The 25,045-nt window shown below is 39.1% G+C and overlaps 1 protein-coding gene across 1 annotated transcript in view; it reads left to right on the plus strand.

The window, feature by feature from the left end:
- Positions 1-25,045, plus strand: part of PLCL1 (phospholipase C like 1 (inactive)) — a 368,975-nt gene that overhangs the window by 297,043 nt on the left and 46,887 nt on the right. Inside the window, exons 4-5 of the mRNA XM_052655035.1 lie at positions 18,222-18,297; positions 20,362-20,471. Coding sequence (XP_052510995.1) covers positions 18,222-18,297; positions 20,362-20,471 — 186 coding nt within the window. The remainder of the gene's footprint in view (positions 1-18,221; positions 18,298-20,361; positions 20,472-25,045) is intronic.

The raw sequence follows: 25,045 nt of genomic DNA on the forward strand, positions 1-25,045 counted from the left end.
TCCGACTCTTTGTGACCCCATGGATTGTAGCCTGCCAGGCTTCTCTGTCCATGGAACTCTCCAGGCAAGAAGTGGATAGCCATTCCCTTTTTCAGAGGATCTTTCTGACTCAGGGATTGAACCTGGGTCTTCTCCACTGAAGGCAGATTCTTTACCATCTGACCTTACCAAGTGTTAAAATTGGCCAGTTGTGGAGATGACCAAAAATACTGTTGATGTCTCAGCTGGCTATTTCTTTAAGGGAGTGCTGTAGATATGGGCCAGACACATGCCAGGATGATCTCAAAAACCACTTTTACTTTAGGATTTGCATTGTATAGGTTGACATCATTAGTACTCTTGTGTATTCATGTTAGTATTTATTTTAAGATAAATGTATTTTAAGATAAATGTATTTTAAGATACTCTGCAGATCCAGTGATCATTTAAAAACATGAATCAGATCATATCACTTTCTTGCCTCCAGGGGCTTCCTATGAATACAGACTAAAACTCCTCACTATGGCTTACAGGGCTATTTGTGACCTGGCCTTGCCTTCCCGTCTCACTTGCTGCTCCCAGCCTCACCTCCATACACTCTCTTCTGTTCACTTCCCTCAGCCCTGTGGGCTTGCTCCTATATCCAGGCCATTTTACTTGCAGTTTTCTCTCTGCCTGAAATGTTCTTCTCTTCGGTTGCTTCTTATCTCTTAATTCTGAGCTCAAGTGTCATATCCTCAGAGAAAAGTGAAAGTGAAAGTTGTTCAGTCATGTCCAACTCTTTGCGACCCCATGGACTATACAGTCCTTGGAATTCTCCAGGTAGGAACACTGGAGTGGGTAGCCTTTCCCTTCTCCGGGGATCATCCTAACCCAGGGATTGAGCCCGGGTCTCCCGCTTCCCTAACCGCTGTCTCCAGCTGTCACTCTATCACAGAACCCTATTTGATTTCCATTATCTTATTCAGCAGTATTGAAAAATGCTTGACTTTTGGTTTAATTTCTGTCTTTTCCTTTTACTCTCGATTTGATTATATATACCAAGAGGCCAGAGACTGTCTGCCTTGCTTATTGTTGGTAACTCTAGCATCTAAAACACTGCTGATGCATAGTATGTAATCAATTAATGTCAGTTGAATAAAATGTAAATGAATTCATCTATATAGTTGGTGAAATAATGTAGTTCCCATACTATCTCTGAATGTGTTTTATGGAAAACCTTTAAATCCCCTGTGTTTTATCTCTATGATACTACCCTAGCCAAATTGTTCCCTGCCTTATATATGTAGTTGGAAACCTATAGACTAAGGCAAAGGGCTTTGCAGGTGGCCCAGTGGTAAGGAATCCACTTGCAGTGCAGGAGATACAGGTTCGATTCCTGGGTCAGGAGAGATCCCCTGGAGAAGGACATGGCAACCCACTCCAATATGCTTGCCTGGAAAATTCCATAGTATCCTGGTAGGCTACAGTCCATGGGATTGAAAACAGTCAGACACTCTGAGCACACACACAGAGAGACACACACACACACACACAGACACACATGGACACAGACACAGACACACACACACACACACACACAAACACACACACATACTAAGGGAAAACTATGGAGGCAGGAAAAAAATCAGTAGCTTCAAGGGCTGGGGCAGGATAGGATGAGTGAGGGATGAATAGGTGGATCACAGGGCTTTTTTAGGGCAGTTTAACTATTCTGCATAATAATATAATAGTGGATTGCACCATTATACATTAGTCAAAACCCATAGGATGTAAAACACAAAGAGTTAACCCTAATGTGAACTGTGAACTTTAGTTGATAATAAAGTATCAATATTGGCACATCAATTGTAGTAAATGTACCACACTAATGCAAGATGTTAACAGTGGGGAAAACTGGGGGTGAGGTGGAGTGAGAGAGTTCATGGGAACTCTCTGTACTTTTTGCTCAACTTTGATGCAAGCGTAAAACTTCTAAAAATAAAGCCTAAAAAGCCCCACACAGACCATTAATAAAAACTTATTTGGATGACTAACTGCAAAAGACAAATCTAGGGTTTATTGCCTAGTAGTGCGGAGAAGGCAATGGCGACCCACTCCAGTATTCTTGCCTGGAAAATCCCATGGGTGGAGGAGCCTGATAGGCTGCAGTCCATGGGGTCACTAAGAGTCAGACACGACTGAGCGATTTCACTTTCACTCTTCACTTTCATGCATTGGAGAAGGACATGGCAACCCACTCCAATGTTCTTGCCTGGAGAATCCAGGGACGGAGGAGCCTGGTAGGCTGCCATCTTATGGGGTCGCACAGAGTCGGACACGACTGAAGCGACTTAGCAGCAGCAGCAGCAGCAGCAGTGGTGGTGGTAGGGGGCAGGTATTCCAAAATGAACAGCTTGTGTGTTCAAGTTAGACTTAAGTTGCTTAAAAATGTCTCAAAAATGGTAATAAACTGTATGTACTCAGTCAGTCATGTCTGTCTCTTTGCAACCTCATGGACTGTAGCCCACCAGGCTCTTCCATCTGTGGGATTCTCCAAGCAAGAATACTGAAGTGGGTTGCCATTTCCTCCTCCAGGGGATCTTCCTGACTCAGGGATTGAACCTCAGTCTCCTGTATTGGCAGGTGGATTCTTTACCACTAGTGTTACCTGGGAAGCCCAGCTGTATAGATGCCATCTAAGAAGAAATGTTGTAACCACTAAAAAAATACAGATTATGTTTAGAATAGAAAAACAACCTGAAATCATTTCTGAACAGATATAAATGTTTGGCTTATTTCAGTATCAAAAGAAACAAATCAGGCAGCTGGGTACCCTACATTTTTTGAAAGTCAACCCAGTGCATCAAACTCTACTATTTATCATCAGGAAATAAAGTCAAATACTCTCAAAGACACTGACCTTGAGCTCATCTGCATAGTTTTTTTTTCCCCTAAATTTGGCTTTTCCCTAATGACCTGAGGTGGTCCTATTCCTTACTGAACATTGATTAATTTAATATTTGGAAATATTTCCTCTTGAGGGTTTTAGAAATTCACCTTAAAAGTCATCTTATATTGGTATTAAAATTATATTATAGCATATATATTAGTATCAAGGAATCAAAAGCCAAATATATCCATAATAGAGTGGGTTTGTTTGCATGGCATAGTTTCAGAAGACACCCCATCCCCATTTCATATCTTTTTTAAGACATATGTTTTCTACCTGCTCACTGGTACTTAAAATTTCAAAATTATAACCAATTCTTTGATTAAAGGTTCAGACTTTAATCTCTTAAAATGCGAGAAAATCTTAGTAAGTAGTAACACATTGAGTTATCAGCAATTTGTACTTTTGGATGAATTTAACATATCCTGTCCTGCAGGCAGTTTTTCACCTGGAGAAAGGAAGAGATCCTAATGACAGAGTGTTCCCCAAGTCTGCGTAAGGTAGGGGTGAGATTGCTCAAACAATTGCAATTTTACTTAAGAGCAGCCCTGCCTACAATCTCCCTCAGTGCTCTGAATAGGCATGTAGCTATGTAAATTCCTGGCTGATATTTAGGGCAACAAAAGTAGAGGTGACTTTCCTGATATCAAACACATGTCACAGCCAGAGGTGAGAAGTGACAGCCTCTGAAAAGCTCTAAAGCAAACTGGGAACATTATTAATCAATAACTCAAGCAAGCAGAAGAGGCCCTAAACACTGAAGGTGGAACTGATGTCTCCTTCCCAGGCTAATGACACACGGAGGTGACTTGTGGGGTCAGACTCCTTGCTGCATTGCCCTTTTGGTAGCTCTGTATCATCATGACAAGTTTTCAGAAACTCCCAGAGCCTTAATTTAAAATCAGAATGCCATTTCTTACCGACTTGTCCGTTTATTGCACTGCTCTATGGGAGATTGGAGCGCTGGTCTCTCAAAGAGCAAACGTTAACTTCTCCACTCTGGGACTTTCATGTTCTCTAAGAAAATATCACTGGTGTAGGTAATATAGGTCATAGAGTCACTGCTAAGTCTCTTAAGACTGTTAAAGCAGCAAAATTATGTTTTATAAATAAAAAGTAAGGATTTTTTTCATTTAGGATTAATCTTAACCTTGGGATTGTTAAAAAAAAAAAGTTCCTGAAAGAGTTGGTTAGTGTCAGATCCAGGAATGGAGATATTTAATATTATAAACATTTTCTGAGTTAAGCCCATGGGCAAGCCACTGTGTTAATGCTTTGGGATTTACAGCAGGCCCTGTGCTCCGGTAGCTTACAGTCAGGGCAGGCGACCTGCTAAGGTCCAAACCATGCTTATGACTCTGTTCTTGGTGATCTGCTTATGTTCCTCATCATTTAGCACAAGGTTGTAATGGTGTGTGATTACATTGGAAAGTACATTCAATTTCAGTAGAACACTATCAGAATTTCTTTGGATAGGTTTGACTTTTTCCCTTCTACAGTGGTGTTCTTATGCACGGACATTTTACATTATTTTAAAACATATCTCTAGCTTCAGCCCTAAAATTTTCTACAGGATATCGCCTAGGTATTTCAAAAACAAACAGTATAAATTTAATAGGTCAAAAACTGGGTTCATTTTTAATTCTCTAGGTATTCATTTGCCTTTTCTGATCACTGCAAAAGATAACACCAAGTCAATGGTCCTCAGTTCCTCCAAGTGATTATATATATATATATATATATATATATATATAGTGATTCTCTCTCTATATATTAACTCCATAAGGTCTTTTTAGATTCAATAATCTTTTAAAGAGTATAGTTGATTTAAAATGCTGCATTAATTTCTGCTGTACAGCAGTGTGACTTTTTGATACATACATACATACTTAAAAATTCTTTTTCATATTCTTTTCCATTATGGTTTGTCACAGGATAGTGAATACAGTCTCTTGTGCTTTACAATAGGATCATGTTGTTCATCTGTCCTATACATAATAGTTTGCCTCTGCTAATCCTAAACTCCCAGTCCTTCCCACCCCTACCCCACCTCCCACTTGGCAACCACAAATCTATTCTCTATATCTATGAGTCTGGTTTTGTTTTGTAAGTGTGCATAAGTGTTAGATACTCAGTTGTGCCCGACACTTTGAGACCCCATGGACTGTAGCCTGCCAGACTCCTCTGTCCATGAAATTTTCCAGTCAAGAATACTGTAGTGAGTAGCCATTTCCTCCTCCAGGGGATCTTCCTGATCCAGTGATCGAACTTGGGTCTCCCACATGGTGGGCGAAATCTTTGTTTCACATATGCATTCATTTGTGTCGTATTTTAGATGCCACCTGCAAGGGATACCATGCGGTGTTTGTCTTACTCTTTCTGACTGACTTTATTTAGTATGATAATCTTTAGGTTTATCCATATTGCTGCATATGACATTATTTCATCCTTTATGGCTGGGTAGAATTCCATTGTGTGTGTGTTTGTGTATATATATATATTTATGGGCTTCCCCAGTGGCTCAGTGGAGAAGGAAATGGTAACCCACTCCAATATTCTTGCCTGGAGACTCCCATGGTCAGAAAAGCCTGGCAGGCTACAGTCCATGGTGTTGTAAGAGTCAGACACTACTTAGTGACTATACCACCAGTGGCTCAGGGCTTCCCAGGTGGCACTAGTGGTAAAAAAGCAGCCTGACAATGCAGAAGACATAAGAGACATGGATTCGATCCCTGGGTTGGGAAGATCTCCTGGAGAAGGGCAGAGCAACCCACTCCAGTATTCTTGCCTAGAGAATCCCATGGACTGAGGAACCTGGTGAGCTAAGTCTAAGGGTCACAAAGAGTTGGACATGACTGAAGCAACTTAGCACACAGGCACGTGTGTGTGTGTGTGTGTGTGTGAGAGAGAGAGAATGTGTGTATACCACTTCTTTATCTATACATCTGTTGATGGATATTTAAGTAGTTTCCATGTCTTGGCTATCCAAGAAAGTCTTCTTATTTACAATTCAGTATCAGTGAAAGCTATTGCTTCTTTCCTTGACGTATTTCTCATGTATATCCATTTCCTTACAGTGACACAGACAAGGCTGTCAAAAGGCTCTCTCCTTCTACCATGTGAATTTTTTCAATAATTGAAAAAATTACTGACTAGTTGACTAGTTCCCCAAATAATCCCCCACCTTTCTCTAATTCAGCAATGGGAATCAGTCAGTTCTGACTCTTTGCAACCCCATGGACTGTAGCATGCCAGGCCTCCCTGTCCATCACCAACTACCAGAGTTTACCCAAACTCATGTCCATTGTTTTGGTGATGCCATCCAACCATCTCATCCTCTGTCATCCCCTTCTCCTCCTACCCTCAATCTTTCCCAAGATCAGGGTCTTTCAAATGAGTCAGCTCTTCTCATCAAGTGGCCAAAGTATTGGAGTTTCAGCTACAACATCAGTCCTTCCAATGAACACCCAGGACTGATCTCCTTTAGGATGGACTGGTTGGATCTCCTTGCAGTCTAAGGGACTCTCAAGAGTCTTCTCCAACACCACAGTTCAAAAACATCAGTTCTTTGGTGGTCAGCTTTCTTTATAGTCCAACTCTCACATCCATACATGACCACTGGAAAAACCATAGCCTTGACTAGACAGATATTTGCTGCTAAGTCGTTTCAGTCATGTCCGACTCTATGCAACCCCATAGACGGCAGCCCACCAGGCTCTCCTGTCCCTGGGATTCTCCAGGCAAGAACGCTGGAGTGGGTTGCCATTTCCTTCTCCAATTCATGAAAATGAAAAGTGAAAGTGAAGTTGCTCAGTCATGTCCGACTCTTCATGACCCCATGGACTACAGCCCACCAGGCTCCTCCGTCCATGGGATTTTCCAGGCAAGAGTACTGGAGTGGGGTGCCATTGCCTTCTCTGAGATGGACCTTTGTTGACAAGGTAATGTCTCTATTTTTTAATATGCTGTCTAGGTTGGTCATAACTTTCCTTCTAAGGAGTAAGCATCTTTTAATTTCATGGCTGCAATCACCATCTGCAGTGATTTTGGAGCCCAAGAAAATAAAGTCTGTCCCTGTTTCCACTGTTCCCCCATCTATTTGCCATGATCTTAGTTTTCTGAATGTTGAGCTTTAAGCCAACTTTTTCACTCTCCTCTTTCACTTTCATCAAGAGGCTCTTTAGTTCTTCTTCACTTTCTGCCATAAGGGTGGTGTCATCTGCATATCTGAGGTTATTGATATTTCTTCCAGCAATCTTGATTCCAGCTTGTGTTTCTTCTAGCCCAGCATTTCTCATGATATACTCTGCATAGAAGTTAAATAAGCAGGGTGACAATATACAGCCTTGATGTACTCCTTTTCCTATTTGGAACCAGTCTGTTGTTCCACGTCCAGTTTTAACTGTTGCTTCCTGACCTGCATATAGGTTTCTCAAGAGGCAGGTCAGGTGGTCTGGCATGTCCATCTCTTTCAGAATTTTCCACAGCTTATTGTGATCCACACAGTCAAAGGCTTTGGCATAGTCAATAGAGCAGAAATGGATGTATTTCTGGGACTCTCTTGCCTTTTCGATGATCCAGCGGATGTTGGCAATTTGATCTCTGGTTCCTCTGCCTTTTCTAAAACCAGCTTGAACATCTGGAAGTTCATGGTTCATGTATTGCTGAAGCCTGTGTTGGAGAATTTTGAACATTATTTTACTAGCGTGTGAGATGAGTGTAATTGTGTGGTAGTTCGAGCATTCTTTGGCATTGCCTTTCTTTGGGATTGGAATGATAACTGACCTTTTCCAGTCCTGTGGCCACTGCTGAGTTTTCCAAATTTGCTGGCATATTGAGTGCAGCACTTTCACAGCATCATCTTTCAGGATTTGTAATAGCTCTTCTGGAATTCCATCACCTCCACTACCTTTGTTCGTAGTGATGCTTCCTAAGGCCCACTTGACTTCACATTCCACAATGTCTGGCTCTAGGTGAATGTGAGTGATCACATCATTGTGATTATCTGGGTCGTGAAGATCTTTTTTATACAGTTCTTCTGTGTATTCTTGCCACCTTTTCTTAATATCTTCTGCTTCTGTTAGGTCCATACCATTTCTGACCTTTATTGAGCCCATCTGTATATGAAATGTTCCCTTGGTATCTCTAATTTTCTTGAAGAGATCTCTAGTCTTTCCCATTCTGTTGTTTTCCTCTATTTCTTTACATTGATTGCTGAGGAAGGCTTTCTTATCTCTCCTTGTTATTCTTTAGAACTCTGCATTCAAATGCTTATATCTTTCCTTTTTCCCTTTGCTTTTCGCTTCTCTTCTTTTCACAGCTATTTGTAAGTCCTCTTCAGACAGCCATTTTGCTTTTTTGCACTTCTTTTCCGTGCGCATGGTCTTGATCCCCGTCTCCTGTACAATGTTATGAACCTCTGTCCATCATTCATCAGGCACTCTGTCTATCAGATCTAGTCCCTTAAATCTATTTCTCACTTCCACTGTATAGTCATAAGTGATTTGATTTAGGTCATACCTGAATGGTCTAGTGGTTTTCCCACTTTCTTCAATTTACTTCTGAATTTGGCAATAAGGAGTTCATGATCTGAGCCACAGTCAGCTCCTGGTCTTGTTTTTGCTGACTGTATAGAGCTTCTCTATCTTTACCTGCAAAGAATATAGTCAATCTGATTTCAGTGTTGGCCATCTGGTGATGTCCATGTGTAGAGTCTTCTCCTGTGTTGTTGGAAGAGCAATGGGAATAAGCATCCTCAGACTCTATTTCTGATAGGCTCGAGAAGCTTTCATCCACCGTGCTGCCTGTTTTGCCACTCTGATCTCCCGTTTCCTTCCATTTGAACCCTCTCCTTCAGTCAAGCTATTTTGTTTGTCAAGCATTTTCCATCCCTTGTTTTTCTGTTGTACTCTACCTCAAATGACTTCCTAGCCTTAATTCCTTCTGCATCAATCTAAGGCCAGCCCTTTGTCCTAATCTCTTGCAGAACTGACTTTAATAAAAAGTTCATTTATTGATATTATTCATGACATTCAACACGTGTAAACTGTAAAGAACTTTAGGAGCTTGTGTGCAAAATAGAGTTGAATAAATAGAGACATGGTTATCAGCACAAATAGCCATAGTATGAAGCATGACAGCTCTTTGGGTCAAGAGAAATATAAGTAAAATGAGATAAGAGTGTATATTTGCCAGTTGTAACAACACTTCTTTCAATGTATCATTTTGTCTATGTCTTTAATCTTTTGATTTGTTAATTTAACAAAAAAACTTTGCACACATGTTACTATGCAAGTTGCTGGGGGAGAGAAATGGTATGAAACAAAATTTCTGTCCTTGAGGAATGGGAAATACTGATAGGAAGGCAAGATTTACACCTGAAAAGGGGAAGGAGCAGAAACACATAGTGTCCTAGCAGTGAAGCAGATGATATTTTATGTCCCGAGATGGATGGAGTCTAAGGATCTTGAGTGCTTACGGTGGATTTTTCACAGTGACTTGTGATATACCCCCTCTATGACTTTTACCCTGTCTCACCCAGTGCTCAGCGGAAGATAATTTGCAAATGGTTTTGATAGAAAAATGCTCTCTAACCTTTGTAAATTGTTTTCTTTAGATACCTGAATTTTCACTTTTCTGTTGTTCTTACCTGTCTAATTTTCCATGCATAGTCAAGAAATATTGTCTAACATATTTTGGTCTTTTTAAGTGTTTTAAATTAATCTGAACATTCTGAGTAGTGTTTTAAATATAGAAATCAGAGGTGGAAGAGTTGCAGGGAATTACAAGTGTAAAAAATGCAGCCAAAGCATTCTCCGAGGGTGACTTCTGTGCTGAATAACATTAACATAAAAGTTGAAATTTTGCTATGAAAACAGCAACAGATTTTCTGAACATAAAGTCAAAACAATCTAGAGAACAAAAGTCAAGAATTATTTAATCTTTTACTTAGTTGTGTGATTTGGAGAGCAGTTGATTGTGTTAACATAGCTAGGAATCTAGCAAAGAGAGCCAGTCACTATCTTTTATCACTCTTGGGGTAGAATCAATGTATGGGCTGGTATCACACTGAAGCCAAACAATGGATTCGATTAAATACATTTTCTGTTCTCAGTATTATCAGTATACATTGAGGTGAAGAATGGAAAAAAGTTGTAGGTATGTCAACAGCCCTCTAATGCAGCTTTAGTTTTAGTTATTGAAATCAATTTAAATTGAAATTAAGTCAAAAGTATTCTCCATCCATTGCTCTATCTTGTTGTGAAGTTTGTGTAGAACTTTATATTAGTTTACATTTTAAAAAGCATGTTGGATTGTGTAGTAATGAAACCCAGGGGGAAAAAACCCATTGCCATGTGTTAAAACAAAATGTGTACTCAGTGCATTGAAACTGCTTACTCTTGGGTGTGGCAATGTATTCTATACATTTTCTATATATTGCGGGAATTGTCAGCATATGAGGGTTAGCAGCATTTTCACTTGGTACCAGGGTCCCAAGGACACAGGGTATCAGAGATGTATCAATAAGCAAGTATTTCGGGGAGCTTCTTTGTGAAATATTGTGCATGAATCCTCAGGATTTGCTTTGCATTCCTGAATACTCAAGTTCTTGCAACAGTTTTAATTTAAGGGAGTGTAAGATTGTCAAACTGTTCTGAAAAATTCTGGAGAAGGTTCATGAAATTTCAGTTCAGTTCAGTTCAGTTGCTCTGTCGTGTCCGACTCTTAGCAACCGCATGAATTGCAGCATGCCAGGCCTCCCTGTCCATCACCAACTCCTGGAGTTCACTCAAACTCATGTCCATCGAGTTGGTGATGCCTTCCAGCCATCTCATCCTCTGTCGGCCCCTTCTCCTCCTGCCCCCAATCCCTCCCAGCATCAGAGTCTTCCAATGAGTCAACTCTTCACATGAGGTGGCCAAAGTACTGGAGTTTCAGCTTTAGCATCATTCCTTCCAATCAACACCCAGGGCTGATCTCCTTCAGAATGGTTTAGTCAATAGGAAATAGTATGAATGAACTAAATTTTAATCATAGTGAGCTAAAAACAAACATTTCTAATGATTACTCAAGGTATAGCTGACAATTATATCTTAGAATCAGAACAACTGGAAAAAAGAAAAGGTAAAATTATCCATTTATGCAGAAAGCTGCTCCTGTGGTATTGATAGATTCTGTTACTACCATGAATGTGGAGACAGAGGTCCTTTGACCTGCTCTGTGTGAGTTCCCCTTTCCTGCTCCATTGTAATTCAGACTGGGAAACATCATTCAGAGCTGGCTCCAGGACAGAGTATACTAACTTCATCACATACACCAAAGGCAGTAGACTTCCAATAAGCTGGTAAATGTTAGTTGTGTTCCTGTATCACTGAAAATTAGCAGTCTTATAATATTGAATTTGCTTAAAACCAAAAGATGCCCATCTATTAAGAGTGCTTTTTATGCATCTGATTTAAAATGTTTAAGTAAATTAAAAATTAAAGGAAATTGTATTCATTCTAGTTAGCAAACGTATTTGTAACAACAATTGGATATTAAAGTGTACCAACTTTAGTGAAATTCAAGTCTTATTTTAAACAATCTGAATAGATGAGCCGCTATTGAACTAAAAACTAAAGCCCAGTGTTTTAATTAGAAAGAGGATAGAGATAGATTATTTTGGTCTTCTTAGAAGGTCTAGAGAACAGATTGGCTTTTTATAGATTCACATATTCTTAAGCGATTGCCTTTTCAAATTTGGTAACTCCTTCCTGAAAAAACAATGGACACAAGTAAGTATATTTCTTCCTAGATTTCATAGGAAGAATACCTATATTGCTTCATGTGTGCTGCTTGACTTGAAGGGGGAAGCAGTCATGGAAAGAAGGTATTTTCATGTTCCTTTGCTTGGTGAATTCTAATTTATAAAACGTTAATCACCAACTTGCACTTGCAGTAGAAATTCTACACTCTAATATAATATTAGCATTGCAGAACAGTTTACAAGGTCTGCACCTCAGGAATGCTTGAGTTCTAGTGTAAAGTTTTTTACCAACTAGCAGTATGGCTTAAGGCAAGTTAGTTTGGGACTGAGTTTTTCTATCTGTAAAATGGGGTTGTCTGTGATAGATGATCATTAAGGTTACTTCTAGATATAAACTTCTCTGGTTCTAAGAATGTAGATGTAATTCAGGATAAAATTGGAATCTATGGAAGGTTATGAGTAATATTTTGATGAAATCTCATCTTTCCAGTACCATTAAATAGTTACATTGACTCTGCAATGATCCCAGGCAATTAGTCAAATCCCTACTGAGCTGGGAAGACAGTTTTTTTTCCACACAGATTAGACAATTTTATCCATCTTTGAGTAAAAGCATTACTATCCCCTTCAGTAAAGTTTTTGTTTTAAATAAATGATTTTGATCTTAACTGACAACTTTACACACCCCTGTTCAGGACACATGTGATGCTTAAAGTGACACCAGCCTTTATCTGGGTGAGTCCTCTGTTCTTTTAGATTCAAAGCCATGGCAAGGAATTAAGGTCTTTTTGGAGATATTCATGTAACAGAACCAAAGGAAAGCTCTTTCCTATCACTCCAACAGCAAAGGCAACTGGGAGCTGAGGCTGAGACATCAGATATGTAAATCAGGCTGCTGCCAGATTCTATCTGAGTTCAACCCGGCTTTGGCTGTCTAAGTCTACCTACTGACCTGCTGGGGGATTATCTGAGGACATGCTTCTCACCTTCACTCCTTGGCTTTGTATTTCATTTCCGGCAGGATCTGTAGAGACATAGGAAGGAGATGAAACTCAAGTCAACCATTTTTCCTTTCTAACAACTTACATAAATTACTTATCTAAGCTGGGGGGAAAGGTTGAAATTGTTGATTTGAGTATGGTTTGGCTTTGTTGGTACATTTCAGTTGTCTAATTTTATTTGTTTTCTCTACAACTGCTAATAATTGAAAGTTGACTGCAGAAAATAGAATAAAATAATTTTTATAAATACAATGGAAGCTGTTATCTTAGAAAAGAGGATCAAAATGCTCTTATAAAAAAGTTTGTATAAACAATGATTTTGAGTTCTGAGAATATTAATAACAAGGTGTTTTAGAGTAAAAGTTCTGACTTTTATGACTAGAGTCTTTCAAATTATCCTCAGGGATACTCTTCTATGTTGAAGGTTAAATCACACTTGACTATCTCTTTATGAAGTGATCTATTCAGTTCAGTTCAGTTCAGTTCAGTCGTGTCCGACTTTGCGACCCCATGAACTGCAGCACGCCAGGCCTCCCTGTCCATCACCAACTCCCGGAGTTTACCCAGACTCATGTCCGTTGAGTCAGTGATGCCATCCAGCCATCTCATCCTCTGTTGTCCCCTTCTCCTCCTGCCTCCAATCCCTCCCAGCATCAGGGCCTTTTCCAATGAGTCAACGCTTCGCATGAGGTGGCCAAAGTATTGGAGTTTCAGCTTCAGCATCAGTCTTTCCAATGGATACCCAGGACTAATCTCCTTTAGGATGGACTGGTTGAATCTCCTTGCAGTCCAAGGGACTCTCAAGAGTCTTCTCCAACACCACAGTTCAAAAGCATCAATTCTTTGGTGGTCAGCTTTCTTTATAGTCCATCTCTCACATCCATACATGACCACTGGAAAAACCATAGCCTTGACTAGACGGATCTTTGTTGGCAAAGTAATGTCTCTGCTTTTCAATATGCTATCTAGGTTGGTCATAACTTTCCTTCCAAGGAGTAAGCATCTTTTAATTTCATGGCTGCAGTCACCATCTGCAGTGATTTTGGAGTCCCCCCAAATAAAGTGTGACACTGTTTCCACGGTTTCCCCATCTATTTCCCATGTGGGAAAAACAAATTTCTTACACTACAGGATTAACAAATATTTACTTGGGAGATTTTGAAGAGAACTTGAATCATAGGGTTTGTTGTATGTTTTGGTCCTGAATTTATTTTGCCTCAAATAAGTAATACAGTTTTAAGATTTATTTCTGATAATTGAGTATTACATTTTCTATAGATATAACCCTACTAAAAACTTTATTTTTCAGCACTCAATTTGAAAGAGAAGTAAGAACATGTAAGATTACAGAAAAATGGAGAAACTAGGAAAAAGACTAGAGACCAAAAGAGATTATATTTCAAAAAATACAATCATAAGTTTGAAGTGATCAGTAATAAATAAAATGCATATTGCCTACATGTATGGGTAATTAATATGTAGAAGAAATCAGTATCACAAGTAAGATTAGGAATGGATCCCTAACCCAGGGATCAAACCCAGGTCTCCTGTACTGCAGGCAGATTCTTTACCGACTGAGCTACAAGGAAGCCTGTAGGGTAATAAAGTGGTGTCAACTGTTGAACTGACAAGAATGAGATCTGGAGACAGGCCAAGGTTACTCTGTGATGAGACCACACTTTGGGGGTCTCAGTGTAATCGTGCAAGAATCAAAGCAATGGGATAATTTAAGGAAAAGTTGACACTGACAAACATTCAAAGGCCAATCGAGTATTTTGTTATTGATTTTATTTGCTTACTTTAAGATAGAAGATACTGTATAGAAAAGGGAAAAACCAGGGAAGGAGCAGAAATTGTAGATGAAAAAATGATTCGTTAGGAATGAATTTCTGAAAGAAGAAGGGAAAGGTGAGATTGGAAGTGAAGGTAGAAGAGTTAGCCTTGGCAAAGAGGGCACTTCCTTCTCAGGTTGTCACAAAGAGGCTGTGGCATCTTTGGAGGCAGGAAGTATATTCCTTTTGTACTCAACACTGAGGAGATAGTTACTTGAAGTACAGTACTGTGAAGAAAACTGGCCACATACCAATAAAGAGTTTCTTTTTTGTTTAGTCAGAGAATATGTTTTCCACTGAGAGCAAAACCAAGAGAAATGAATGTCAGTCAAGATATTGTCAAAGGAAATTACCAATCTTGTCCCTTTTGAAGTTTTTCTTTAAAAGGAAACATTGGAACATAGTTGCAGTAGTTCATGGCCTCATGTTTTTACTGATGGGCTGAATCTGACAACTTTGGAAAGCTACATTTCTGGTTCAAAAGATGGCAAGTGTGAAGGCCAGACAAAATCAGAGGGAGTCTGAAATTTTAATTCCAGTTTAATCATTAATTAGTTCTATTTTTTAGATGAGAATTATTATAAGTCTTAGTTTCTTTTTTCACAAAATTAAGGGGGTGTCCTGATAGCTAAGCTTCTTTTAGCCTTAAAATGATTCTAAACATGTATAGTATATTAGCTCTTGCTCACGGTAAAATCACCGAATGTACTTTTCTCTTTATGAATATTTCCCTTGCTTGAATTTCATGACAATATTTTGTATGCTATTTAACTAATTGGAACATCTGATAACTTTGAAAAATCCTAAAAATTCAGTTGATGTTGCATGTGTAGATGCTAAGCTTAGAAAACACTAAATCAAATTGCCTTCCTATTAAATTTTTCTTTGACAGTGAGTTTCATTCACTTGTAACCTGCTATAAACTAGGCTACTCTTAGCCATTTGATAAATTGTTATTCAGAAGCATTCCACTTCCTCTTGGCAGTTAAAAGGGTTAAGGCAGTTAAAAAGTTTGACACAGCTTAGATCTTCTTGAGTGTCTAGTTTATGGTTTTAATAGTCAATTTCAGTTTAGTTCAGTTCAGTCGCTCAGTCGTGTCCGACTCTTTGCGACCCCATGAATCGCAGCATGCCAGGCCTCCCTGTCCATCACCAACTCCCGGAGTTCACTCAGACTCACATCCATCGAGTCAGTGATGCCATCCAGCCATCTCATCCTCTGTCATCCCCTTTTCCTCCTGCCCCCAATCCCTCCCAGCATCAGAGTCTTTTCCAATGAGTCAACTCTTCGCATGAGGTGGCCAAAGTACTGGAGTTTCAGCTTCAGCATCATTCCCTCCAAAGAAATCCCAGGGCTGATCTCCTTCACAATGGAGTCAATTTATCCCTCCAAATAAGTCACTTCAAGTGAAAAGTGAAAGTGAAGTCGCCCAGTTTTGTCCGACTCTTTGTGACCCCATCAACTGTAAGCCTACCAGGCTTCTCAGTCTATGGGATTTTCCAGGCAAGAGTACTGGAGTGGGTTGCCATTCCCTTCTCCAGGGTATCTTCCTGACCCAGGGATCGAAGCCGGGTCTCCTGCATTGTAGGCAGACGCTTTGCCCTCTGAGCCACCAGGGAAGCCCAAGTTACTTCAAACTATCATCTTATGCAGAAATATAAGTAATTGAAGTTTGGTTGAATTACATATCATATTTCATTCATTCATTTGAGCAGACTTCCCTTACTAGGCCTTGGAACCCCACGGAGATAGAAATGTGTCTGTTTCTGCTCCTTAGTGTATCATACCCCTTGTAGTTACTACAATGCTTATACATAAAAGCTGCTGAGTAGATATTTTTAAAATGAATGAGTGGTATGATTTTACTCTTGTGGAGTTGTTAGGCACTAAACATTTGTGATTCAAATATCCTTTTCCATTTGAAGATTTGTAATAATAAACCACTTCATATTTGAAAGTAATTGTATAAAATTACAATCTGTTCAACAACATTTAATTATGAAAAATATGTGTCTTAAGACCTTTTATGTCCACTTTGGATTCTGCCTTAAGCTCTCTTTAGATCATTGAGCCAGACAGAGAAATCATGAAATAGCCAGATTAAAAGGGACATTTATTAGGAGTAGAAGTGAAGAGGAACTGAAGAGCCTCTTGATGAAAGTGGAAGAGGAGAGTGAAAAAGCTGGCTTAAAACTCAACATTCAGAAAATTAAGATCATGGCATCTGGTCCCATCACTTTATGGCAAATAGATGGGGAAACAATGGAAACAGTGAGAGACTTTATTTTCTTGGGCTCCAAAATCACTGCAGATGATGGCTGTAGCCATGAAATTAAAAGACACTTACTCCTTGGAAGAAAAGCTATGACCAACCTAGATAGCATATTAAAAAGCAGAGACATTACTTTGCTGACAAAGGTCCATCTAGTCAAAGCTGTGGTTTTTCCAGTGGTCATGTATGGATGTGACAGTTGGACTATAAAGAAAGCTGAGCACCGAAGAATTGATGCTTTTGAAGTATGATGTTGGAGAAGACTTTTGAGAGTCCCTTGACTGCAAGGAGATCAAACCAGTCAATCCTAAAGGAAATCAATCCTGCATATTCATTGGAAGGACTGATGCTGAAGCTGAAACTACAATACTTTGGCCACCTGGTGGGAAGAACTGACTCATTGGAAAAGACCCTGATACTGGGAAAGATTGAAGGTGGGAGGAGAAGGGGCCGACAGAGGATGAGATGGTTGGATGGTATCATTGACTTGATGGACATGAATTTGAGCAAGCTCCAGGAGTTGGTGATGGACAGGGAAGCCTGGGATGCTGCCATCCACGGGGTTGCAAAGAGTCAGACATGACTGAGTGACTGAACTGAATTCAACTGAACTGATAAGAAATCGAAGAGTGACTGGACATTAAGGGAGTGTTCATTTGCTTATTGGTGCCTTTCTTTGGCTATTTCTTTAGAAGAGACCCAATCCCTGTGTTTCTGATCACAACTTCTGTACCTATTTCTGTCTTCCCCCTTCACATACATATTTGTCTTTTCTCTATCTCTCCAACAGCTGTCCTATTTCCCCTACTTCACTCAGTATATTAATCACCTCTTGGTCTTTTTCCTTTCTACCGAAATGTGAAGGGCAGGGACGCTATTTCAATGTTGTTGCCTACAAGCTCTGTGGAATCAGTGGTGAATATGACTCACAGCTCATTCTTGCCGGTGGAGCCGTAGCCCTTCTCGAGGAAGGATCAGACCTCTGCCACCTTTGTGCCACTCAGATCCAAGTTTCCAACTTCACTGATGATGTGTTCAGTAGTCCTTTAAGCTCATCAATGGGTGATTCCTTGTTCTGATTCTCATTACTATCATTCCAGTACCATTAGCCTTGATGTTGCAGTAACTTGGGGTGAGGGGATTAAAAGAAGAGGTGTTCATGAATGTGACTGGGAACTTAAAAGAGTATGTATGCATATATGCAACAGTTGTTGATTTGGCACTCATGGTGTGCAGGTGTGTTACATAACTGGAGCAGCCATAAGGTAAGTGGCTCTAGATTACGTGAGAGTAGATGGGGGTTGGAGCAGAGATCATCCTTCCCTCTCTCATTTCCTATGGTTACTCCATGGTGCCCCGTTACCGGCAGTATCATGCGGGTCTTTTTGAATATTGTGTTTACAATGGGCCAGTTTAAGGATTCCTGACAACCACCTTCTAATGTTTATTTTGTGACAGATGATCCAAGAGAGCCGATTTCTCATAGAAATGGCAGACACAGTCCAGGAAAAGATTGTGCAGTGTCAAAAAGCAGGTAATCTTCCCTCTTGCCCCTATTTTGCTTAGAAAGCATAATGATGATTCTTGCAGACTTTACTTTTTACTCTTAAAATTCAGATATTTTATGTCATAGTTTAATGATGCTTTGAGTTGCACTGAAGCCTTTGTTTAGTACGGAGGAGATCTAGATGATAGTAAGTGGGTTGTCTGTGTATATATAGAGATGGTATCTGAAGATATCTAGAGAGGTGAGGGTTTCTGAACTTACTGTTGTGATTTAGGAACCGATCAAAGCTGTTTACTACTGATATGGAAACTGTGGTTTTACACTGCCGCTTAAGAACCACTTGTGTTTTACAGTTTGAACCGTAATCCTGTTAACCTTCTGGGCTTTTGCCCCATTTACTAGTCCTCATTTTAGGTCTGTTCTTTCATCAAGGGTGCAGTGGGTCCCATGTCTCTTACGTCTCACTGTTTATCTTCACCTTCATCCACGCCCCTGTACTTTTCCTCTCTCTTGGATCCATGTTCTCCCTAATCTATACGCACACTAGTGATTACGATAAGGAAGGTGTCACTAACAATTGCTTGATGTATATGCATATGATATGCTAAACATATATGCTATGTTATTTAGTCCTCATAACAACTCTGCAAAGTGATCATCATTATGTCCAATCTACAGATAAGGCATCTTAGATTCTGAGAGATTGAATGAATTATCCCAAATACCATATCAACATGTGGCAGAGGTGACCTTTGAAGCTAGACCAAAATTTGAAAATGGTGCTCTTCACTACTGATGTTTCTGTTGAAAGGAAGCATGAAAATAATAACAATACCAAATACTACGTTCTGTTCCTATGTACCAGGCGTTACTTTGAGAGCTTTGTATTTGTAGACTTATTTAATCTTCACCCAATTCCATGAGGTCAGTACTCTTTGTTATTGCCATTGCACCACTGAGGAGACTGAATGGCAGAGAGTTTCAGGGATTCATTCATGCTCACGGAGCTTGTCAGTGGTAGGGCCAGGGGATAGATCTAGGCTCTGCAGCCATGCTTTTACTATGTATTGTGCTTGTGATGTTAACACCAGGCAAGTTAATGTGGTTTAGGCTGCATTAATACAAACCTAGTCAGTAGAACAAGGAAGTGGTGGTAAAACCCTACCTCATGTGGGCTACTTCAATCCTATTTTAAGTACAATGTTCCTGGATGTCATCCTTAAAGAGAGACATTATAATAAGCTGAAACATGTTAGAATGTTTAATCTGAAGAAGCGAAAGCTCTGGTAGACTTTAATCCAATATCTTCAAATATTTAAAGGACTGCACTGTGGAACAGAGATTAAACCTTGTTGGTGAGTCTAGTTAGAACCAAGGGGTAGAAGTTTCAGGGAGAAAGACTGGCTTGATATCAATCATAGCTTTCCAGAGATGGAATGAGCTTACCAGAAAAAAGTGTGATTCCCAATTCTGAGTTGCTAAGACAAAGGCTAGAGAAACAGATGATGGTGATGTTTTTCATAGTATTCAAGCTCAGGAGAATGGTTTAGCTGTAAATAACTAGGGCCATTCCCAAATCTGAAACATTTGGGTGTTTCCAGGAATGCTATTTTTTTTTTAAACCTTTTTAGTTTTACTCAACATTTACTAATTACCATTGTTATCTCTGTAAGCTCCAGGCCTACTGTCAAGCCATATGGATGGTTCATAAGAAAAAGTAAGATATGTGCATCCTTCACATATGGTAGCCATTCACACATTACACCATTTTATGTAAAAACCAGGCAGAAGACAGGCAAGATGGATGCAACCTGTTGGAAAAATTTGCTTCTTAACTTCTCATGTCTTTGTCTCTGTATTCTTGCTGTTTAAAATTTAATTTAATCTAATACATTGATTATTTTTAGTTTTCCCTTAAGGATAGCCATTGGGTGGTGATGAACAGAATGAGAACAGAATTCAATTTAGGGATTTATAAATTATGAGAGGACAGAAATGGGAAATTATATTTTTACTGATAATATTTTCACAATAAAATGCCTAAATTTCTGAAATTTATACAGAGAATTCTCTTATGTTCTCTTTTCAAAGGCATGGAGTTCCATGAGGAGCTTCATAATCTGGGGGCAAAAGAAGGCTTGAAAGGAAGAAAACTCAACAAAGCAACTGAGAGCTTTGCTTGGAACATTACAGTATTGAAGGTGAGTGAAGTACTCAGGTGCCCTTTTGTCTTTATTTTTCTCTTCATTTTTCTAATTGGTCTTCTCATCAGTGGTTGAAAACAGTGACTTAAAGTTTTTATTAAAGCTTGCTCTAATTAATTCATACTCTAAGTGATAGGGAGATGCATACATGGATTGATGCACTTTTGCCCATAGTAAGGCAATGAGTTTTGTGGTGGAGGCAGAAGACAGCAAGACCTAATTCCATTACCTGGGGTGCATGTGTGTGTGTGCGCATGTTTTACTCATACGTCTACTCACGTCAGTATGGCTATTCTTGTTTGTGGAAGGAATAACATAAAATGTTACTGGAGAAGGATCCAACACAAGTTATTTGGGAAAGCCTTAAACTACAGATGATTTGGAGCCATTTAGGATTATTTTATTATAGGGACAGTCTCTAATGAATACGTTTATTTTTGCAGAAATTTTGAAAGTCAGCTTTTTGAGATTATGATTTGCTCTGCTGAAAATTAATTTTCGGACTTTGAAGTAACGACATCACTTTTCATATTTTGTTACATGAATGGAAAAATGATTTAGGCAGTTGGAATGATTTATTCTTAACATTGTGATGGAGAAAAACAGCGACAAGCAAAGTTAATAATTACTGACATTTAAAGAACACTTGTGAGCCAGGTACTGTTTTGTAAGGTTTATATGAATGGACATTGTAATACTTTCATTAGCTCAATACTGTTATTATTCTCATTTTACAAGTGAGAAAACCAAGGCATTGAAAACTTATGTCTATTACCCAAGATCACTCAACCAGTGAATGGTGGCACTGGAGTCTGAACTCAGGCACTATAGCTCCAGACCAGAGCCTGGTCTACAGAGAGATACTACACGTGTTTATGTGAACGTGCTAAGTGAATCATAATACATTTCACAAATGCTTATTGAAAATTCAGCCCACAAATATTTGATAAGCTCCTATTATGTATTGAGCTCTCTGCTGTGCGCTGGGGCCCTATGAAGAACAAAATCTATATAGACCCTAACCTCATGAGTTGACAGTCAGGGGGCAGGAGATGAGGTGGGGGGAAATGGGCATCATTTGCTTAAGAGGCAGGAACTTTGGTGTTACTATAAAGAGGAGCTTATTTTATAATACTTGAGTACAATGTGGCAGTAACAGCCCTGAAACATGCTTTCTGTTCATCATATATTTATGTGGGCTTGTTAATGTGCTGATTGCTGAGAAAAGAGCTATGGACACAGGTATCAAAAAGTAGTACCTGGGTCCCTAAGATTAGTGTACCAGGGAAGACAGACATATGACTAATCGCAGCCATTGGTTATTCAGCATTTCATATGTGATTAAGCATTCGTGACTAAATAGTTTATATGTGTTTCCTCCTTTCCACTTTGCAACAGCTGTGTGAGACATTCAGCAACTCATGCTGACCCTCATATGACCCTCTCCATCTCACAGATGAGGAAATTGAGGCTCAGGGAGGTTTCAGTTTCTTCCCTTCAGCTGGTAGATGGCAGAGCTGGGATTTTAACTCATGTGCATGGTTCTTCCCACAACCTGTCCTCCTGTGTCCTGTGAGGTTTCATCCATGGAGCTGAGTCCAAGCAGCCTAGTTCAGGGTTGAGGGCACAGGCTCTGGATATAGGCTGCCTAGAGCTGTGAGGCTTTAGCCAAATTATGTAATCTCTCTGAGGGTGCTAACATTAATAATACCTCCGCCCTGGGTTTTGTGAGAATGAAATGAGTTAAAGTATACAAAATATCTAAGTCATGGTGCATGAAACTAGACACTATATAATACATCTCTACCTATACTATTACCGTACAGATGTGCTATTACTTTTGCTAGGGTGAGGATGACTATTGGAATATAAGGCTTTTGGTTTTTATAATTTACAAAATCAATTAATTAAAAAAATTGAGATATAATTGTTAGTTTCTCTGTTAAGCCTCACTGTTTTCTGAGGGTTGTGTGTCTGGTTTAGTGACAGGAGCTGATCGCTAGATGTGTGCATGCTTAGTTCCTTTAGTTGTGTCTGAATCTTTGTCACTCTGTGGATGGTAGACTGCCAGTCCATTGGGTTCTTCAGGCAAGAATACTGGAGTAGGTTGCCTTGCCCTTCTCCAGAGGATCTTCCCTACCCAGGGATCAAACCCAGGTCTTCCGCATTGCAGACAGATTCTTTACTGTCTGAGCCACCAGGGAAACCCTTGAAAGGCTAGATGAGGCCTATCAAATGCTGTACAAATCATTCTAAGAGAGCTGTTTTGAAATAGAATCAATCTATTATTTTAGCTCATGTACCAGCTACCAGTATTTCAGCTTGAGCACTAGGAACTTAAACAAGGATAGTGAACTTTTCCAAACTTCTGACATTCCTTTGCCCTCCCCATTGTGTTTAGTGGGCCTGTTAATCACCTACCCTTTCCTCAAGGGCTAAACAAATGACTTCCTTGGAATTTGACGTTTTAGTTGAGGGACAAAGAGTCCAGACATGTTTTTTGGAGACTGTGTACTCTACTGGTGACTTTCTGAGAAGAACCTCCTCTTTTTTATTTCTTGCATCTTGGGTCTGAAGATCTTAGTTCCAGCTTTGTTCTCCAGTCTTCCTATTGATTTTCCAAGCTCCTAAAAATGCTTTTCCTTAAGTTTACTAGAGTCAATTTTCATTGCTTACAACTGGTTGAATTAGTAATAGCCACACTGCTAAGACACAATCACTAAAATAGTAGCATCTGTCAAAGCTCATCTAAAAATTCTGCATTTCTTGCTGAAAAGTTTTCTGTACACATAGTTTTCATGAGTATTTCTTGATATCTAGGAGAAGGGAATAATTGAGTAATGTTTGTTGAATGTGTGGATTCAAGTAGTTAAAATATTTAATTTCAATGGAATGTCCAATAAGTAAGAGAGGATCTGGGGAAAAACAAAGATATGTGCTCTCAGATAGATTGTGGATTGGCAGCTTGGAGTGGTGTAAAGGAGCATCAATAAAGCAAATTGAGCTGAGACTAAAAACTAACTTCTTTAGTTTGTGTTTTATGCAACTCAATATAAATATGTGACAGAGAAGCTGCAGAAAAATATGTAGAAATGAAGGTGAATAGCTTTACAATATAACAAACATGAATTACACTTCAGAGTCCAATTTTTCCAAGCTAGAAATGAGGACTTAGAATCCAGCAAGGAGGCTGAACTCATGATGATCTGGAAGCATCCTTACATATGTTTTACTTTCATTCATTTTCCCTGGTGATTCAGACAGTAAAGCATCTGCCTATAAGGCAGGAGACCCAGGTTCGATCCCTGGGTTGGGAAGATCCTCTGGAGAAGGAAATGGGAACCCACTCCAGTACTCTTGCCTGGAAAATTCCATGGACTGAGGAGCCTGGTAGGCTACAGTCCATAGGGTCACAAAGAGTCGGACACGACTGAGCGACTTCACTTTCACTTTCTTTTTCACTTTCATATTTTAGTGGGGATTTGCTTAGTAAATTTCTTCATACTTTTGTCACATGCCATTAGGCAACTATTACAGTTATTTTCCTCCCTATCTTTCTTTCACTTCTGAGCATAAAATTGAACTCTCTAAATAGCTTCTTTCTTCGTTTGGGATGATATGATGATGCAGGTCTTCATGACTCAGTCTGAAGTATCTTTTCCAGATAATCATTGGACTGAGATAGCTTCGTCTCATCCCACCTACACATGCCAACCGTTCTTTCCATATGTCTTTTCTGCATGCTGTCCTTCAGAAAAGAGTTCTGTTTGATTATTAGCATAATATTGAAATCTTACAGTGAAAGTCTTTCCTGTTCTTTTTGTCTTCCAGAAAGAGATTCTACAATGTCACTTGCACAGCCAGCTTATTGTCCTAAATAGTTTTCCATTTTGGAAGGATTTGTTTAGGAGAATTATGAAGGTTTCTTAGAAAGAGATAAGAATTTATACTACTCACAGATAAAACATAATGTATGATAAAGTGGAATTCATTTAAAATTTTGGACTCTACCCAAAATGATTTGATTTTTTAAGTACAAAAAGAACTTTCTTGAAAGGTGGTCACACCTACAAAAACGAATTAGTAAGAACCTGAGAGTAACATTTTAGTGAGTTTCCCAATTATTTATTTTTCTGACTTGCCCTGTCTTTTTTAAGGAAATAAATTCCATTATCTTTACATTTTTAGTAGTTTGATTAAAAAATCAGTTTTATCAGATTGGGGAAGTGTCAAATAGAGATACATGAGTATATTGAAATATAATTAGTAAACATTTTATTATAAAGGAAAAGTTATAGAGTATAGATCCCTAGAGTTTACAAATAAAACAGTTAAGAAGTAGCTGACTTATTACTTGTTCATGAATTTCATCATTTACTAGTTGAATGCCATGTGTCAAATAGATTATGAATAAATGATTACTTCACCAACGAGCACTTCTATTACTTGATACATATCCATACTTTCCTTAGAGGGACTTTCAGTTTATCATTTAAAGTTTTACATTGTATATCATAAAAAACTGAGTCTCTTTTTTTTTTTTTTTTTGTTTTAGCTGGAGAATGTATTTT

Source organism: Budorcas taxicolor, chromosome 2 (genome assembly GCF_023091745.1).
Source record: "Budorcas taxicolor isolate Tak-1 chromosome 2, Takin1.1, whole genome shotgun sequence".
NCBI classification, from domain to species: Eukaryota; Metazoa; Chordata; class Mammalia; order Artiodactyla; family Bovidae; genus Budorcas; species Budorcas taxicolor.